The sequence below is a fragment of the Tachypleus tridentatus genome, chromosome 12 (genome assembly GCF_004210375.1).
Source record: "Tachypleus tridentatus isolate NWPU-2018 chromosome 12, ASM421037v1, whole genome shotgun sequence".
Lineage (NCBI taxonomy): Eukaryota > Metazoa > Arthropoda > Merostomata > Xiphosura > Limulidae > Tachypleus > Tachypleus tridentatus.
Window position 1 is genome coordinate 81,734,360 of NC_134836.1, and position 21,227 is coordinate 81,755,586.

General features: G+C 34.1%; 1 protein-coding gene across 1 annotated transcript in view; it reads left to right on the plus strand.

Moving 5' to 3' along the window:
• The window catches only part of LOC143233805 (protocadherin Fat 3-like), a 163,173-nt gene that overhangs the window by 105,784 nt on the left and 36,162 nt on the right, over positions 1–21,227 (plus strand). The window contains exons 40-47 of the mRNA XM_076470494.1: positions 6,002–6,124; positions 6,807–6,987; positions 7,540–7,658; positions 7,840–8,043; positions 8,497–8,595; positions 12,199–12,315; positions 15,441–15,617; positions 19,494–19,743. Coding sequence (XP_076326609.1) covers positions 6,002–6,124; positions 6,807–6,987; positions 7,540–7,658; positions 7,840–8,043; positions 8,497–8,595; positions 12,199–12,315; positions 15,441–15,617; positions 19,494–19,743 — 1,270 coding nt within the window. The remainder of the gene's footprint in view (positions 1–6,001; positions 6,125–6,806; positions 6,988–7,539; positions 7,659–7,839; positions 8,044–8,496; positions 8,596–12,198; positions 12,316–15,440; positions 15,618–19,493; positions 19,744–21,227) is intronic.

Consider the following 21,227-nt stretch of genomic DNA (forward strand, 5'->3'; position numbering starts at 1 on the left):
TTTTAAGGTGAAATGCTAACATTCTCTTCATTATAACAGTGGTTCTTAAGATCACTCCAGTAAGATGAAATATCATTTCTCCAGTGGACTCATCTTTGAATGTCGACATAACAAAGTCACGTTGCTTAATTATATTAGCACATTTTACTTTACATGAAAATCATATATTATCGGTGTAATTTAAGGCACGTGTAGATTAAAATAATGTTTACACTTGATCTCATATGTTTAACTGATTTTGACATCAGAAATATGTGACAAGTTATGAAATTACAAATTAAATAAATTTTCACTTGCAAGTAAACTTGTAAGTATATACTTATGGGTATAGACTTAGATAATTAACAAAGAAATGAAACGTGTCACTTTTCATTACCGTTTCATTAGTCTGGCGTTGTCTAATTTGCATACCATAACAGAGGTTCAATATTTGTTGTAAGTACCTGTGCATCTTGCCCTTCCATGTACAAACCTAAATGTTCATAATTAATACATTTTACCATCATAGACATCTCAATGCAGTGCATAATGGTTCTTTTTCAACGTGTGTAAATTCGCAGTTTGTTCAATAATTTTAGTCTATCAGCATTTATAATAGCAAACTTAAAAATTAAAATATGAATCTAATTTTCCCTCAATACCTAACTTTTTTGCTCAGGAGACAGCTACGTGGGTAATGTATGCTACAGAGTAATTACATGAATGTTACAAACATGATTAAGTAGAGAAATACCAAATACATAGACCTGGGTTTTCCAACTGGGTACAGCACAGTACAATGGATTAGTTCTAAGAACACTACAGGAATATATTTACCTCGAGCATAATCAACACTTTTCATCATTAAATATATAATTCATAAATATATGCTAGCCATATTGTTATTTCCTGTGAGAATGATTTCTGCAGTACTTTGTTTTCATGTGAGCATGCAATTACACAATCGGTATTGTGCAAAGCACATACATTACAATTAAATGTAACAAAATAATAAAGAATACACACACACACTAATAAAACTATGCTCACTATGTTATAAGCATTCCTATACATATTGCAGTTACATAAATTATTTTCTTGTTTAACAACACAAAATATTTTGGGCCTCTTGTACTGTTTACTGATTATTTATCATAACGACACTGTCATCTCAAAGATTTTGGACTGTAAAGAGCCATCTGCAAAAACTCTCATGTAATTCTGAGAATGAGTCTATTGACAGTATTCGGCCTATGTTTGAATATTTAGCCGGATAAACTATAACACCAATGATCAGACTATACTTGTCTTAAGCCATACAAATTAGTACAAACTTTTCTCTCTCTCATCCAGCGAACTGATATATTTGATAAACTACCTTGACATTAAAACTGAATTTGCATGTAACTTGTATCTGTAGACAGTGATTGTTTTGGTGCCGTTTCTGTAAATCCTGAATGGCTAACAAGCTTCACTAGAATGCCGTGATTGGTTACTTGAGCTCATGTGAGTACTTAATATTGTCAGCTTTTCAAATGAAAAATTGTCAAATTGTCATGCTGACTTGTGTAAGTGAAATGATTTCCAAAAAAGATTCGCATATATACTTTGAAACTAGATGTACACATCCATGCCATTTCAATGTTGCACCATGTCCATGTCATGTTGCCCACTGTAAATTAAATATAGGTTATATTTAAGTGTATATTATAAAAACGCTTTTACTTACTTGTGAAATGCAACACCTTCCATCTTCGACTTGTAGTTAAGGGTAACAGTTAATTGCATATAATGTCCCATTCTTTCTTTTGGGTCTTCACTAAAACGAACGACTGACAGTTTCAATCATGTTGCATTGCCTGCCAGTTCGAAATTCAACACAAAACAATAGCGGCCGTTTGAGCATATGCCACACACCTTCCGCCATAAAAAGAAGTGACTGATCAATCTTATGTTATTTATATTTATGGTCGTAATAAATAAAACACGCCAGAGCCTAATTAGCACGTTTCGTACCTTACAGTACCCCTAAAATGTGTTTTTTTTATTACAAAAAGTGAAAAAATAGACATTTGATACTATTTTCTCACTAGCCAAAACTAGTAAATAAATGTCACCGCAAAATGGTTGAGCTAATATTTTATTCTTTATTAATATCAATTTTTTTTTGCTGATTAACCGGTTTGTTTAATTTTATCATTTATTCTAGTTTTAAAAGTTTATAGTTTGAATTATCTTTATAATGTTATCGGTTCTTTGAATTATTTGAGCTTCACCCTCGGGTATTTCACGAAAAACAACTTTTTTGTGTGTTTGTTTGTTTGTTTTTGAATTTCACACAAAGCTACTCGAGGGCTATCTGTGCTAGCCGTCCCTAATTTAGGAGTGTAAGACTAGAGGGAAGGCAGCTAGTCATCACCACCCACCGCCAACTCTTAGGCTACTCTTTTACCAACGAATAGTGGGATTGACCGTCACATTATAACGCCCCCACGGCTGAAAGGGCGAGCATGTTTGGCGCGACGGGGATGCGAACCCGCGACCCTCAGATTACGAGTCGCACGCCTTAACGCGCTTGGCCATGCCGGGCCCATAAATACTACTTAATAAATTTTATGAAATGTTTGTGTGTGTTTTCTTATAGCAAAGCCATATGGGACTGTCTGCTGAGCCCACCAAGGGGAATCGAACCCCGGATTGTAGCGTTGTAAATCCGTAGACTTACCGCTGTACTAGCGGTGGCTTTTTGTGTGGATTTTGTCATCTCCTGATGAAACGGTGGACTTTCGTATATTTTCATTTTATGCTCAAATCTGCTTTTTAATAAAATTGTATAGAATTAATCATGTAACAAAAATGGTTCTGGAAGAGATATTTCTACATGATCAAATGTGTTTCTGCAGTTTATTAATTGTGGTGGCAAAGTATTGGAGAGTTAACGAAAATTTTATGAAGTATAATATTTCATAAAAAATCTTTAATGTTTTCGCAAATTGTTAAAAACTTTTCCCAAAGGTGAAAACATTAATACAAACATATTGTGACACCATCTGCTGTCCCCCAGTGGCTCAGCGGTATGTCTGCGGACTTACAACGCTAAAAACCGAGTTGCGATACCCGTCGTGGGCAGAGCACAGATAGCCCATTGAGTAGCTTTGTGCTTAATTCAAAAAAACATAAACGTAAACACTATCTGCTGGTTTATGAAGATATTTAAGTTGCGTTTTTTCTCGCAGAAAGAGAGTAATATATATGATAATTTATAAAATTTGCCATTACTTGTATAGTTAAAAAAATAACATAACTCAATATACAAAGAAATTACTTTTTAAAACTTGAAAAATATAACTCTTCAAAAGTAACTGACTAGTAATAACAAGTCCTTTTACTGTAATTACGTCTGTAGAGATTCTAGATTTTTGTTATTATCATTTTGACACATCTCTTCATTTATCGGTATATTTTGCTGAGTTTCCTTTTCGTGTACTGACTTGTTCTATACAGTATATTTTTATTACCAAACAGATCGTCAAGAAAAAATCGAGATGTATTCACACACACACGCACTCACGGAAACAAAAATGAATGATTTATTGGTTTTCATTTTTTCCCAAGAAAAAGGATTGAAGAATGAGGATCTTAAAACTACATTCATTACCATATTATTTCTGATATGTTCAATTGCGAAAGTTCTTACTGAAAATTGACAGTCATAATAAATGGATTACGGAATAATATTGTGGGCTCTCGCAAATACAGCGAAATTTTGTATTTAGAAAGATACGTACACGAAGGCATATCTTAATATACTAAATACCATAGGGTTAAAGAAAAAATATAACTTTTCTTAGTAATGACAAAAAATTAAAATCCCATTTTTTTTATTAAATGCTTTTATCAGGTTATTTTAGATTATTGGTATAAAAGTAATATTAATTAGAAATTACCTCCCACTTTAGGGCTTAATTACCTGTGCTGCGGGAGGTTTCATAACTACACACAGATGTAGGTGTTTCATGCATTAAAAACAAACAAAACACAAATTATAAACCTAATATAATGGATTGCCTCTTATATAAATACTACTTAAATATAATTGGTCATTACTTAATTATATGTAAAAATGAAGCTACTTGTACAAATTATTATATTAATTTAGATTACTCTTTATTATTTTTATAATTAATTTAATTTAGCTTTAGTTATTTCTTGCTATTGATTATTTCATTCTGTTTTCTAATCGTTTTCAAATTATACGAATTTGTCCCAGAATTGTATTAAAAAGTTTCTCGCCCAAAAACTGCCAGTGTCTAAGCCTTACAGTTGTTCTTCACCTAGATAACTCACACAGATTCTCAACTAATTCCTTGTGTTACCAGAATGACCTAGAGCTTTACTGGATGTCTGCAACTGTTCTGTCTAATAAATGTACTTTGAGAAACCAACTCCTTAATATTTAATGTAGAGAAATACTTAAACAGAGGCCTAGAAAGTTTCGTTGATTTCTTTCTAAGCATTTCTCTTATTATATTTTTATACAGTATAGCTAACTGCATTTGTATAATGTCAGCGTCCATTCCCAAAGCTATGATACCATATTGCAAAATAGTCAACTAATCCGTAGTATAATATATTTCAGTTTTCTATCAGCAAAAAATTCTTAAACTGTTACAAATATGTATACTGAACTCTGCATTTTGTTAGTTGAATCTAATGTATGAGGTGTCTAATTTAAGCAGTAATCTATAGTGATTTCTAAGTTGTTTTTTTTAAACTTATTCCATTGTATTCATGTTGGAGCAGTGACATTGTTTCGCTCATTTTCATGAATGTTGAAAGCGGCAGGCGTTGGCTGGCCTGTATATAGAGCGAGAATATCATATACTTTGTTTCTATAGCATTAAGTGATGGTGTGTTTTTATCTAACCAGTAGTTAGGGATAGTTTGCTTATATCTAACCAGTATATAATATCGTTAAGCTCTCGTTTTGTAGTACTGAGGTTCTCCTATAAATCACCTACATATAAAGCAAGGCTGTATCGTAGGCAAACACAAATAACTGTCTATCCAGTGCTGAGATCATATATACATATTATTAAAACAACAATTTGTAATCACATTTTTCACTTATTTAGTCGTACGTGTAATTAAAGTGTTCAAGCAAGTGAAGCTGTTATTCAAATTGCGACCTGTTGTTAATAACACAGGTACTTTAATGTGTCGAGAACACATAAATGGTCAAAATCAAAAACATAAATGTAGATATTGTAATTTCAAATGTACAGAAACACTGAAAGTGAAAAGTAAATGGATGGGATAAACAATGAGACTGTGAAATGCTGAGATATAATGGCTCGAACTTTCGATCAAACACTTACATGTACTTTTATCTATTTGTATTGTAGCTTTGTCTTTCATTACAGGAAGGTTTAATAGTATTCATATTTTAAATTTACACTCCAGTAATTGATTAACTTTAGAGAACTTCAACATGATAAAAGAAAGCACATTAGTATCAGTATAGGTCGAAAGGTTGATTAACCTATCGTATATAGACGTCCACTAAGTTTTCCTTAAATAAAAAACAAGTTATTACAATTATATATAGACATGACATGAATGATTAGACAGTGATTTTCATTTCGTTCAAGGCGGTTATAGACATAACATGAATGATTAAACAGTGATTTTCATTTCGTTCAAGGCGGTTATAGACATAACATGAATGATTAAACAGTGATTTTCATTTCGTTCAAGGCGGTTATAGACATAACATGAATGATTAAACAGTGATTTTCATTTCGTTCAAGGCGGTTATAGACATAACATGAATGATTAAACAGTGATTTTCATTTCGTTCAAGGCGGTTATAGACATAACATGAATGATTAAACAGTGATTTTCATTTCGTTCAAGGCGGTTATAGACATAACATGAATGATTAAACAGTGATTTTCATTTCGTTCAAGGCGGTTATAGACATAACATGAATGATTAAACAGTGATTTTCATTTCGTTCAAGGCGGTTTTATCTATAAGAAAAGAGCTTGACAGAGAGAAGTATGCTGTCCAGGATTTTGCTACTCAACTTATTAAGGTTGCAGCAAAAGACATGGGTATACCTTCCCGTACAGGAACTACCCAGGTAAACGCAAAAAAGGGGCATGATAAGTCTTTAAAAGTATATCTAAAATAACAATGTCTTATTTTGTCTTCTTAAACATTCAACATTCACACTTTTAGATTATTTTTAATTTTCTATTTGCTTTTGACTTCATTACACTCTCTTAGACCAAAGGATGTATTTCATGTTTTTTTACATTTCTAACATATGTATAACGGTACTTTCAATTTATAACCTTTATTATGTTTTATTTGAGGCTCTCTTCCCAAATGTTCGAACAGTAATGCAGTACGTTTCACACACATTAATATTTAGTTCTTACAAGTAAAATATTCAATATCTTACCCATATGTATATATCTATAAATGTTTTGTGACAATTGTAGGACGCCCGAAAGAATTTTAGTTTATAGATTTATACAAACAGTTAATGTAAGCGAAGGACTTTGGAACAAACTAATATCCAAATGAATCATGAAACATTTAAAATAAAATCACTCTTTTATCACTTAAAATTTATTTAATGGTAATTTTGAAACAATATCTTATAAATTTTACTGCCGTGCAATCGTTTTATTTTTCATGTATTTGTACTGTTTTAAAATATTTGGTACTAACCCATTTACATGCTGATTATTTGAAACTCTACTGGTGATAATAATTCTGTAGGACAATATATTAATTCCTCTTAGTGTTTATTGTAGGTCGTTGTATTAATCCAGGATATTAATGACAATCCACCTCAATTCGAGAAAGACGTTTATTACCAGTTCTTGTCTGAGAACGTTCCTGTTGGCACTGTGTTTGAAACCGTGAAGGCTACGGACCCAGATACACCTGATAACACTAACTTACACTATTCGTTTGCTCATAAACACAAACACGGTGAGATGAGAATATGGAGTGTATAATTAACTTTTGTTTATGACTTATGTTTATGCTTTGAACTTTTGTATCTACATTATTTTAATAGCGTTGGATATAACAAAATGTTAGAATAATCAAAATAGAAAGTGTCACAGAAAGCTTCCAATGTTAACTCCTATGATTTTTAACTATTGTTCCACTTTCATCTGCTATCGCAATCAAGTACACGATTGTTAAACCTAACTATTAAAAAAGACTTACTATAATACTTCGAATTAGTACATTAAGACTTTGTACAACAAAACCTGTTAGTTATCCTTTGGAAGCTGATATTTGATGTAGTCACACTAGGTGTATATTCCGATTGTTCACTTATTGAAGTTTAAGTACGTTTGAAGTATTTGGAATAAAATATATTACAGGAATTGGGAAGAGTTTAAAAACAAAATTGAAATACATAAAAATGTCGATAGAAACTGTTAAATCATCTTAAAAGAGCAATAGTAATATATCTTTTTATTAGCTTTGAAGTGTTGCTCTACGAAACCATTACATTTTATTTTATTGTAGTACCTTTTGAGATTGACCCTGCTTACGGCATTATTAACACCACACGACAGCTGGATGTTTCTGAAGCACAAGAATATACACTTACATTAGAAGTTTTTGATGGTCAATGGAAAGGAACAGTAAGTACAATTTATAACTCTAAGGTATAGCTAGCTACACATGCGATATAAAACTTGTATCTTACATATTATAATTTCTACTAATCAGTGATAACGAAAAAACTCACTTGTAGAGAAAAATATATATGTAAAAAACCCAAACCAGTCGTTTTTACATATGTATAATTTTTACTATTTATAGGCTATTCTGAAAATTATTGTCAGAGAAGCAGAAGAACGAGACCCGAGGTTTAATCAACGCCATTATAACTTTGCTGTTCTGGAGAATGCAGCTGGAGCTTTGGTTGGTCAAGTGAAGTTGAAGCCCAGGAAACATCGTCTTAACACCGAAACTGTTTACATCATTGTTAACTCTGACGTCAAGAAATTGTTTAGCATCACAGAGGTTTTCTTCTTTTATTGTTCTAAGTAAAAATATAGGAATAAGCCATTATTTTGTATTAGTAGCAATATATATTTTTATGTTGTAAATTATTGTAGGTGTGATTTTGATCCCAAATATCTTAGCCGCTGTGTAAATCATTATAATCTAGAGTCTGAAACACTGTTTTATTTTTAAAATCGATATTCGCTTGGTAAATATTATTTTTACTCAACATGGCGTTTGTTTAAACCTATATTATGTATGCACTAATAATGAACTAACACTTACGTATACCTAATGCCCAGATTACGATGTGAAACCTAAACGTTGGTCAAAGTTTTATTTAACCAGCTCTTTCTATCAGCGGTGAAATACAGCTATTTTAATTTCTGCAACTTAAAAGATTTATATTTATTGTCCGTTTCGTATTACAACCCAACTAAACTGCTGGTTGGTTTTTTTTTCCAACTGTAGGATGGCCACATCTTCACTAAAGTTGGGCTAGATAGAGAGACGCGAAGTAAACATACGTTTACTGTAATGCTAGAAGAAAACAGACCCTCTTCCAAAGTGGTATGTTCAAAATCTACAAGGGATGGAGTACAAATCCTTGACTACCTACTCCTAATGTATTATTTTGTTATTAAACTGCCTATTGTTAGCCAAAATATAATTATCATTTGTTGGTTTATTTTCTCCTTATGCATTTAGATGATTTGAATAACTTTAAAACTGTTTCTAAGCTAGATATATACAAAAAGTTTAACTTTATTCTCTACAAGAACTTCTGTTATTCCATGAGCTTTGTTTTAAATATGACTGAAATAAAGAGCACGTTAAGTTATTGATTAGCTCACACTTTATCTGCGAGAGAACAATTAACAGATCGTTTACATAAATAAATTTAGTTTATAATCTAAATATGCAGTGCAAGATAGCAGCCGCGAAAGAAACCACCATGTTATCTCATAGCATCGAAAACTAAACTATATTGTATCTTGGTTACTAAGGCAGATGTCATTGTGTAGTTTGCCCCGATCTCGGCCAAACAATCGTTTTTAGCACCTTGTAGTCTCCTATTCACATTATTTTATTTTAACATGGCTCCAAATATATGTTCTGTTACACCAAATAAGAGCCTTTGTCGTTTTAAATACATTGTTTAATAGTCTCACAGAGCAGGTCGTTAAGTTACAGAGGGTGTAAATTCTAGCCGTGAGCTGATCAATATCTCAGGCCTAAATCCTTTAAAACTGTTTTAAAGTAATGAGAAATAAATATCTAAATAAAGTAACCACAGAATTTCGACCAAACACCATCTTACACCCTTGTGCAAATTAATTGAAGCAAATGGTCATTTTACAATATTTTCAGCATGGCGTCCGGTGTAGGCTCGCTGGACCCGCTGACTTCCTTTAATAGTCATTTTTTCACACAGACGGTGTCATTAGCTGTGTTTTGAAGTACGGTCAATCTATTTTTGGCATATATGACGAAATTTTGAGGAATATTACGTCATTCGAAATTGCGTTAGAAGGGCAAGGAGACCAGTCAAAAAATAACTTCTTACCAACTCATTGAAGAATAAACGGTATCAATGGGGTCTGAAATACAAAAACTGGACGCAAGAACAATGGAGGAATGTGTTATTCAGTGACGAGACTCATTTCTTCGCATAGGGTCAAAGAACTCTGCATGTTCGCAGATCTCCAGGTGAGAAACTTCGAGAATCTCACATCAATCAGTTCGTAAAACATCCCTTGGAGAAGATGTTTTGGGGCTTTTTCAGCTACTATGGCGTCGGAGGCTTACATAGGTAGGATGCAAGAACCACAGTACATCGAAGTTTTGCAGAGAAGAGTCGTTCCAGAATTGAAAAAGAGATTTCCAAATGGATCTGGCATTTTTCAGCAAGATCTGTCTCCGTGCCACACATCGAAACTTGTGAAGAATTTTATGACTACAACGAGAATAAAGGTGCTGGACTGGCCTGGAAACTCTCCGAACTTAAATCCTATTGAAAATCTTTCGGCGATTTGTAAAGAAAGACTTCGGGGAAAAGACTGTACTACTAAAGATAAGCTAATTGAAGCCATAATTGAGGTGTGGTACCGCGATCCAAAAATTAGTAAAGATTGCAGTCAACTCGTAGACTCGATGCCAAAGCGGATTAATGATCTTCTGAAAAATAAAGGCGGTCATATCATGTATTAATTTGTGAGTAATATTTGGATTCTCAAAAATAAAACGCAAAAACATTGAAGAAATCGTAATCTTCCGTCTTGTTTCAATTAATTTGCACAAAGGTGTATATGCAGGTTTAGTAAAGAGTATTTTGTTAATCTTGGACCTGTCATGATTTAACGATTAACATTATACAATGAATCCGATGATACACGACCAATTTCCATAAAACGCATTGCGCATATTGGAACCAAAGCTGCGCTATAATAGTGACAATCAAATCCCCCTATTTGTTCAAATCAAACAAGCCCAAGAAATAATAGTAGATTTTATTTACTATCTGTTATTTCTCTTCAATTCATAATTACGTAAATATAGTTCTTTTTTGTGGCTTGGTGCGAAAATTCTTAAATCGAGAAACAGTTTTTAAATTTGATATGAAATTACTGCGTGATTAATTCAGTTTGTCTTGTATTAATATTCCCGTGTTACAGATATCATGAAAGAAAATTAATCGAGAAATAAAGTAAACTGTTATACAATCATTTACATGAAAATGATTAACTCGATTTGTCAGTTTTTGTGATCGAGGTTAGATGTTCAACAGTAAAAAACAAAAAGTAAAAAATATTGTAAATCTTATTCAACATATTTTAGATTTCAGAAGTGTTAAGCGATATATTTTGTATGCTTATGTTAGTAACCATGTTATTTCGCCTCCTACTATCAGTATCAGAAAATTAACACTTTGTGATTAGTCCGTCGGTTCACATTCACCTTATTTTTATGGCAAACCTAAAATAATTATATTTATATTTTTGCCTATTTAATTTCATCTTTGGAAAGAATGAGATTTCGAGGTGTATGAATGCATCCCCATCTCTTCCATAAACGGATAAGTATGTTATGGAAATACGTTTTATATCCTGTTAAACACATTCTACAAAAACAGTATTGTACATTTTTGCACAGCTTTAGAGATAGCCATTTTGCAGGTTCGGGCAATCTTTTTGTGTCATGCATTGACCTGCATAAAGAGTAATATATTGAATTTTTTGACACTTCAGCAAAACAGTAATGTTTTAAATTGAAAATTTCCAATGTTCCTACGTTTTATCAGATTTCAATTGTTTGGTTCAGTCAAGATTCTAATTATCTCTGTCGAAATGACCGCAAATGATCTATTGACTTTTCATGTCAGCTTACATGACATTTTTTTCTCGTTGATTTGTTACGTTTGATGATAGTTAAAAATGAGTTGTGTCTGATATCTTCTACTAAACACAAAACAGTGAATCGTGACCGATAGAATATTTCAACCAATTAAACTGGTATTTCTTTTACATCGACAACACTGTACCCTCCCACTGTCTATTGTCCAACCACAAAAAGGAGATAATATTGTAAACTTAAAGCGCTCGTGGCAATTTTTTTCAGTAAAATTGTTTAAATTGTAAACTTAACGGCTGTTTCTTTACTCCATAACACCGGACTTATTTATAGTTTTCGGGTTCAAATTCCCGTCACACCAAACATGTTCGCCATTTCAGCCGTGAGGCGTTATAACGTTACGGTCAATCCCATTATTCTTTGGTAAAAGAGTAGCCCAAGAGTTGGCGGTAGGTTGTGATAATTAGCTGCCTTCCCTCTAGTCTTACACTGCTAAATTAGGGACGGCTAGCGCAGATACCCCTCGAGTAGCTTTGCGCAAAATTCAAAACAAACAAATTTGTAGTTTATAAGTGCAAAATACTAAAAATTGTTCAGAAAAAATTAACTTTCCAAAATTGTATTTAATATTCTAATATATTCATTAATATTTTTAAGTCTACTGAGATTATTTTAGTATTATAAAATGAGTTGTGTTTTGAAACATTCAATAAACCCTTGTTTCTTTAATTACCATTTTGGTTCTGAAACATTCTCTTTTGATAAATCTGAAGTTTTGAACTTGCTTGGAAATTGTTTTTCTAGTTTTATATTGTTTCATAGAGTATTAGTGAGGTATCTGTTGAGGTATTGGATGTCAACGATCAAATCCCAACATTTCTACAATCATATCAAGGCTTCATCAACGAAAATGTACCTTCAGGAACACCAGTGAACATAGTAAGTATTTAAATGATATTCTATTAATTTTCTAGGCAAAGTTGAGTCTCTTTAAAGCTTTCTAATACATTACTCGCTACATCAGTCAGTTTACTTTCAAACACAATAGTTTAATGTTTTTTTGACTGAACAATACATTTTTTGTGGTCATTTAGTCGTTGGTTGCTTCTAAACATTACATTTTGTAATTACATAGCAAAACATTATACACCTCATATTCAGTAGGTATAGCCTTAGAAGCAGTTTTGTTTTTAGTTTTTCTAAAACCAAAATATATTTTAAATTAATCTTTCATGATCTTACGACATGGGATTCCAGATATAAATCAAACAACATTTATTGATATAAATACATTTTAAACAAGTTCACAACCTGCCACAGAATCAAGTTATCTCAGTCCAAAAAAATACACTTTTGAGCAATGTTGAATGAATAATGTGTAATGTATATGATCAACTAGGTTTAATTACTGATTGCTTAGTATTTTCTTAACTATCGCATGTTAATCACAGATTAGTTTAACCTCACATAGGCTTTTGATTGTTTACCTGCTACAGTCTTCATTACAGCCATGAGAAGGACTTATATGGTGCCAAGAGCTAGGAGTTGATCATGGTTCTTCTTATCGAATGGGAATATGTAATCCACTTTTTAGAGTCTTAATCATTTAGATTTTGAATAGTATAGCTATTTGAATTGTTTCAACAGAAGTATCCATGTTTTGCAGAATTTTGTTCTAGGTAAAACAAACAGTGTAGAAGAATTAGCATTTTAGATATTCTTTACTTTATTTATTGAGTTTATATTGTCTTCATTTTTGTGATTTAAATCATTAAAAGGGTCCGGCATGGCCAAACGTGTTAAGGCGTGCTACTCGTAATCTGAGGGTCGCGGGTTCGCATCCCCTTCGCGCCAAACATGCTCGCGCTTTCAGCCGTGGGGGCGTTATAATGTGATGGTCAATCCCACTATTCGTTGGTAAAAGAGTAGCCCAAGAGTTGGCGGTGGGTGGTGATGACTAGCTGCCTTTCCTCTAGTCTTACACTGCTAAATTAAGGACGGCTAGCACAGATAGCCTTCGAGTAGCTTTGTGCAAAATTCAAAAAAACAAACAAACAAATCGTTTATATCATTTCTTGAGAGAAATCGTGTTCCGAAAAAAAGTATTTTTCAGGATTTCAAAAAAGGAAAACAAAAAATGAACACCACCAAATGAATGGTGTATGACAAAGTAAGGTAAAAGCTCTTGAAGCTCTAAGTATTACCATTAATTAGGACGTTGTCTATGCACGCTGCTCACCAATGACTAAATGTCTTTTGTCTTTGACATGTTTTTGTCTCAACAGAGATTACTGCACAAGGTGCAAATCGCTCACAGCCATCACGCACTATCACCCCGACCAATTGCTGGTACGCTAAGTAAGCACTGGTAATCAGCTAGTGTATATCATATGGCTACACATTACATAAGACTTAAAAGCTTGTAATCCATCCAAAGAGATAACATTTATTCATACAATGTACGATAGAAATAATATATATGTGTATGTGTGTATACCAAGCTACCATTTGCAAAAATGATTAACGTCATACAATAGAATACAATATTTTAAATAATTGTGCATAAGCTATGTGTGAACACAACCTTTAATATTCAACTAACATATAGCATATTAGCTAACTTAGCACATAAACCTTCAAAATCTGGAATGTTCCCTTTGAAACCATTAGTTTATTCAAGCTCCAATGATATGAAAACCCAAATAAATGTACCAAGCATATATCAATTTTATAAGAGAATCTAGGGTCGCATCTTATTTCTTGCCACTTCATATAGTTTTTGTCAAGGTTCGCCTGAAAATAATTGCAGGGTAATTATATACTCTTCAAAAAAAGAAACGCAAAAGGGATATTTTTGTTATTTTAAAGAGAAATATATGTAATAACGTTACAAGCTCAGAGTATATGATGTTACACGTGTTAAGGCACTCATTGTCAGACCAAAATGACAATAAAAGTTGCACACTTTGAAAACGGAGGAAAACATCGGATCTTTCGCCAAAACGCATTCGTGTAATATAAATTTGTTTGAGAGATCTGCATGTTCTGCAAGTGCAACATGTGCAAAATCCCTATAAAAGTGACGGGTTCTCGGTTTCCATAGCTCAGTGTTAAGCCACCGACACGCAATACAGTTACGCCAAGACTGACTGAAGCACAACGCAACAACGCCATTGGTCGCTTGAAAGCAAGCGAATCTCGATCAAATGTTGCCAGAGCTGTGAATGTCCACCCAAGCACCATCACAAGGCTATGGAATCGTCACCAACAACATGGATCAACTCGTGACCGTCCACGATCTGACAGACCTCGTGAGACCACGCCCGCACAAGATCGCTACATCCGGTTACGTCACCTTCGGGATAGGACCACCATTGCGACGTCTACTGCCTCAACCATACCAGGGCTGCGTAGGATTTCCGATCAGACCGTACGCAACCGTGGACGAGATTCTTAGGCCCCACGTGCAACCCATCATGGTGAACGTCAACGACGTTTTTTCAACATGACAACGCCCGTCCTCACACAGCCCGACTAACTACTGTTTTCTTGAGACACCATAACATCAACGTTCTTCCCTGGCTCTCCAGATCACCAGATTTAAACCCCATCGAACATCTTTGGGACGAGTTGGACCGACGTCTGCGACGGCGACAACCTCAACCGCAGACTCTACCTCAGCTTGCAGCAGTTTTGCAGGCTGAGTGGACAGCCATTCCACAGGACGTGATTCGTCATCTCATCGCTTCCATGGGCAGGAGATGCCAAGCAGTTATTGATGCTCACGGGGGGCATACTCGTTATTGACGTTGAGTGACGTTAAACTTCAACTGGTGAGCGTGGACTTCGCCTTTGCAGACGTTGGATGTTCAGCAGTGAATGTGCAAAGTTTCACACATGTCATACAGAACTACCCGGAATAAACTTGTTAACAATATGTCTCAAATTTTGCCTTTTGCGTTTCTTTTTTTGAAGAGTATAGATAAATAAACATGTAAGCTAATAATTATGACAATGATTTACACTCCCTAACCATACATTTACTAAAGTTATTTCTTTACTAGCGACCTGTGGTTTCGGCCGTAGACAACGACAGTGGAAACAATTCTATAATTCACTACTCTTTAAGTGGACAGGGAAGTGAGCTTTTCCACATTGAAGACAATGGAGTTGTTCTTTTTCTCCCAAAAGATTCCCAGGTGGTCTTAGACAGAGAGAAGAAGGAGTTGTACAAGCTACAAGTACGTAGCTCGGCGTTTGTTTTGTTCCCTACCAAGCAAAACATTTTTTATTTTTGAAAACGTCACTGAATCTCGTATTTTTCGAAGTTTCTTTTCTAAAGTTGAGCAAACACTCAAACGAAAAAGTTGTGTTCTTCGTTGGCGTCTAAATGATTCTACTTGCACATTTTCATTCGTAAGTAGAAGTCGTTGTTTGTTATTAAACTCAAAGGTACACAAAGGGATATATGTGCTATGCTCATCAGGGTATCGAAGCTCGGTTTCTAGCAGCATAAGTCTGCAGACATGCCACTGTGTATTCCTAAATAATTCAAGAAAGTTCTGTCATTATCTGCCTTGATTTGCAGCTCTTCAAACCTTTTTATCGCTTTCAAAGCTGCTTGGCTAAAAAGGTTTAATAGACATTCTACAGTTGTAAAGCATTAGCCCCATCACACCAAACGTAATTGCCCTTTTAACCGTGGGGGCGTTATAAAGTAACGGTCAATCCCACTGTTCGTTGGTGAAAGAGTAGCTCAAGAGTTGGCGAGTAGGTGGTGATAACTAATTGCCTTTCCTGCTAAATTAGGGACTAGGGCAAATAGACCTCGTGTAGCTTTGCGCGAATTCAAAACAGAAAACGATAAAGCATAAAAAAGGTGTTTTTGGTGAGAGAGCGATACGAAACAGGCGGATTTTTCGTGGTTCCTAAAACGAGAGACTAAAAGTAGGTTCCCTTGACCATAACCAAATAGAAGCTTATTTTCTCTATATGGGCGAACGACATATTCTCACTAAGAACAGCAAGAAGATCAACAAAAGTAGCACTTGCAGCCACTAACTAGATCAACTCACAAAAGATGGAGCGAGAAACCGCTTCAAAAGTACCGCTGGAGGGTACAGCCGCGCGAAAACGCGATGCTAAGAGAAGAAAACCTTGTCGTTGTTCTAGCCACTGGAACAACATTAAAAACAAGTAAGTTTGTTTCTTTACTTATTATTTGGCCAATAACAAAACTAAACTCCCCTCTGCTTGCTTTATGTATTGAAGCAAAAAAAAAAAACAGTACAATAGATAAAGTCAACTAAAATAACGTTAGAAAAATAAAGAAACTAACAAATTCGTCTGAAAATTCAGAAAACGAGGAAGAAATAAGAGAAGCAACTAATACTGCGTTAGAGGGCGCTTTTCCCATTACTAACAAATTAAATGAAATAGTAAATAAGCCAAACCCCTTGGATGTTGATATTACAACTACGTACATAAAGAAAAATCCAAATATAAATCCTACAGACAATGAACCTGACACAATATAACCTTTAAATTGCCTGAAGGACAAAATAACTTCAGGAAATTTAGACAAACAACCGACAACTTGGTCAGATTAACTGAAGAGATAATAGATAGCTTTAACAAAAAACGATACACTGTCGCCTGTTTTTTTGACGTTCAGAAAGCATTTGATACTACATGGCACAATGGTCTACGGTTCCGTATGAATGAAATGGGATTACTGCGTGGAATTATCCGCTTGCTATCTAACTTTTTGGAAAATAGACGACGTAGAGGGTACCTTTTCTGAGTACTTTACTCCAGAAGCTGGTGTACCTCAGGGAGGGTGATCAGCCATATACTCTTCATCATGTATATAAACAATTTCCTATTGGAGGATCTTAATCATCGATTCTCCTCACAGTTCGCTGATAATGTGGCAGTCTGAGAAAGTGCTACAACACCAACAATAGCACCCATAAACATACAACCACAACTAAATATAATAAGCGAATACTGTTAAAAATTCAGAATAAATACAGCAAAAATACAACTTGTCTTTGAAAGCTGACAAAACACGAAAACTCTAGCTTGAAATATATATGAATGAAACGTTACTTCAGACTGACTGCCACATCGGCAAAATATCTAGGGCTTAACTATGACTCAAAATTAACATGGATTAACCATGTATATGAAATTGAAAGTAAAACCTGGTGAAGAACAAACTATACTAGGAGTCTAACTGGCAAGAATAGTGGAACATCAACTCACAATATACTAAAAATTTACGAAACATACATTAGACCAGTAATTGACTCTGCAGCTCCAGCTTGGATTAGTATAAGTGACAAGATAATAAAAACCAAGCTGCAAACAATACAAAACACACTTCTCACAACAGCGTACAGAGTTCTCAAAACCACATCATCTAACTTCATACACAAATATTCAAATATATCAACGATTGTAGATAGACTCCTACAGAGTACAATAATGCATTTCGATAAAAATTGGATAAAAATTAATTATTATGCAAACTAGATAGGTACCGCATACATGAGAGATAGTCCTAAACATCTCTCCCCGATCAACATCTATTTTAAACACGAAAAAAAATAAATTAAAAAAAATTAGATAACAAATTTTAAAAATGGAGAGAATAAAAAGGCCGCCATCAAACTAGACTTCCTACTGATAGAGCAAATCATATCGATAAATGTACGAAAATAGTACATCGACATTGCCCTGAAGAGGATTGACGTAAACTCAGACTACTTTGACCCTAAAAGTAGTATCCATACCAACTCATACTGCGTGATCTTGAAAGTGAAGAAAGGAGGAAGAGATCAAAGCGTACCTGATCCTGTTCGCTCCTCTACTAGTGCTTTCTCTACTCATACCAGCCGTTTTTAAATATATAATTTTCTCTACAAGTGGGTTTTCTTGTATCATAGATTATGATTTCAATGCAGTTTGTCTGTCACCCCATTATGATTTCAAGTAAGACATAATATAATGAAAATCCTGTTTTATTTGAAAATTAAAAATAATCACTTTCAATTTTTTTAAATATTCTCTTATGTTACACAAGGTACATTTGCTGTATAATTTTTCAAATTGTAATACAGCTTAATAACTGAACCCTGTTTTAGTTGAAGGTCAGACGACCATGTACCTTGACAATGATTCTGCAGTTCAGATTACATTACAAAAAGTCTTCGTTGTGAGGCTGTCATGTCAAAAGAGCATTACTCTTTACTGTAGTCTTACATTAACTTAACTGGGGTACATGAACAACGGCTTTCCGGTGCCCGTTTCGAAAGTCCGATGGCAGAGAAATCCATAGGCACTGCGACTTGAACTTGAAAAGTTGCAGGCCTCCTATTACCCAATCAGATCTATATTCCTTTGTTATCTCTGTTCTAGAAATAAGTCTGCTATCTCAACACATCTTCATGATTTGAGTATATGAATACTTTGTGTCAGAAGGGGTAGTTACATACCCTTCCCAAAAGCAACGAATTTTGGCATAGACCACATTACCTACGAATAGACAAGCAAATTCAACATGTAGTTTGATGCATCTAGTTCAACGATGACTTTTTACTGGCTGGGGTTGCACGTCATTTGCTGAATTGTATATTTAAAATTGTTTTAGCGTATGCGTCATGTACAAATTAATTGTTTAAAAAATAAGTTAAAACGCCATTTGTTTATGATGTAAACACGAAAAAATAAGATGTATAACATTTTATAAGAGGTATCACGATACAACATGTTTTAAACAACGATATAAATAGTGCAAATATATACTCAATGAATCACTCAAAACATGAAAAAAAATTACACAACTCACAGAAACGCATCCCCTTCAGTGTCACAGCGGTATGTTTGCGGACTCACAGAGCTAGAAAACGGGTTTCGATACCCGTCGTGGGCAGAGCACACATAGCCCATTGTGTATCTTTGTACTTAGTTCCAAACAAACGAAGAAAAATGCATGTTATCATATCTAAGTCTTTCACAAGAGAGATTTCTGACTAGCTTTCACTGTGTTTAAATGTTTATTACTGAAGCTACTGTATTGTGTGTGTATGAGCTTAATGATATTATTTTGCAAGGTTATTGCTACAGACGTAGGAAACCTGAGTTCTTCGACACTTCTGACCATAAGAGTTGAAGACGAGAATGATAACGCTCCACGTTTCCAGCATGGTCCTCTTTTTGTGAAAATTCCAGAAACCGCTAAACCTGGCTCCAAGATAGTCGAAGTTACAGCTGTGGATCCCGATTCCACTGGAATTAACTCTAAAGTTGAATATTTCTTCACTGCTGGTGCAAGTAACGACATCAGAATTGATAGAATAACAGGTAGGAATTTATTCTTTATAAACAAACGCAAAATCAAAGAAGCCCTACTTATACAGAAACTAAAACAAAAATTAAACCAATATAAAGGAATAATTTTATACCTATACTAACGTCCATCTGCAACGCCTCCTACAATCCGGTACCCGTTTATACTCTCGTCCCTAAGACTCGCCCGGCAACAGTCACATTCAAACACTCTCGTTCTTAATCTGGAGATGACCTAGGAAGGTCGAAACGTTGTTCTCACCTTATCAGTAAAAGCGTTAATACCTATACCTGCCGTTCTGAGGTAAGAATTTACTATAACGAACAAACTGTTGTAAAGAAATTATATGAAATACTAATAAGTGTTACGGGAACATAGAAACATATCACTGTAAAATACACAGGTGTGTTCTGTGTATGCTGTGACTACACATTGATTACGGTCTCTAGCTAAATGCATTTGTATTATATTCTGTATACGCTATTAGAGTGGCATAAACCAATACTAATGAGGTACTTGAAATATATTGAAAAATGTTGTTTAACTGTAATGTATTCACTTGGACAATTCCGTCTATCAATAGTTAATATTACACATACTTGTGTATCTTCAATTTCTGCTTTGTTTTAGAACCAGGTTCAGTGATTGGTTTGTTGGTTATAGGAGTGCCTCCACCAAAATATTTCTAACAGCTGTAACTTTATTTCAGAGACAATTAAGCAGAGCAAACTTCAATATCTATTGAGTGGCTGACATTGTTGGAGTAAGCTTCCCCTGATATTCGGATTATATTCGATACCACAGACAAGCAGAGAAGTAAAAATATATAGATTTAACGTTTCTTTACGTAACATGCAAATACCAAGAACGGAAACAAAATTAATCAAAAGAAAAACTAAAGAGGATATGTGAATAGAAATTCACAAAACCTTCGTAAACAAAGAGCTAGTACCATCAGTTATTTCTTCGAAAATACTTGTACACAGTAATTCGTCAATTCTTAACATCTCAATGTTTTGTATTACTTGTCTTTTTGTGAACTTTTCTGTTCGGTCACAGTGCGTTACCAGATGATGGCGAATGAACACAATTGAAAAGTTGTAGCCATATATAGTTTTTCTTATCCAAGCAAAAGGCATAATAAATATTGTGTTAAATATAATTTTGGGATACTTTTAATTTTTAATAAGCAGAGAAGTAGACACCTATGTTTCATCCGTTTGAATTTCATTGTAGTGAAGTTATTTCACTGACTTTATAATGAGGTTATTTCATTGACCTTGTAATGAAGTTACTATTTTGATTTACCTTTGATCCTACTTAGAGTTTAGAGAATCTTATTTTTCCTACCATACATGGAAGTTGTCGAAGGACTACCAATTTATCAGTGCATTTTACTTTATGACGCTGTATTGTCAAGAAGTTTCACTTCTGTCGAACATTACCCTTTTGTTTTGTTTAACGTTTGTTGTCTACAGTCTTCATTTGTACATCTGTT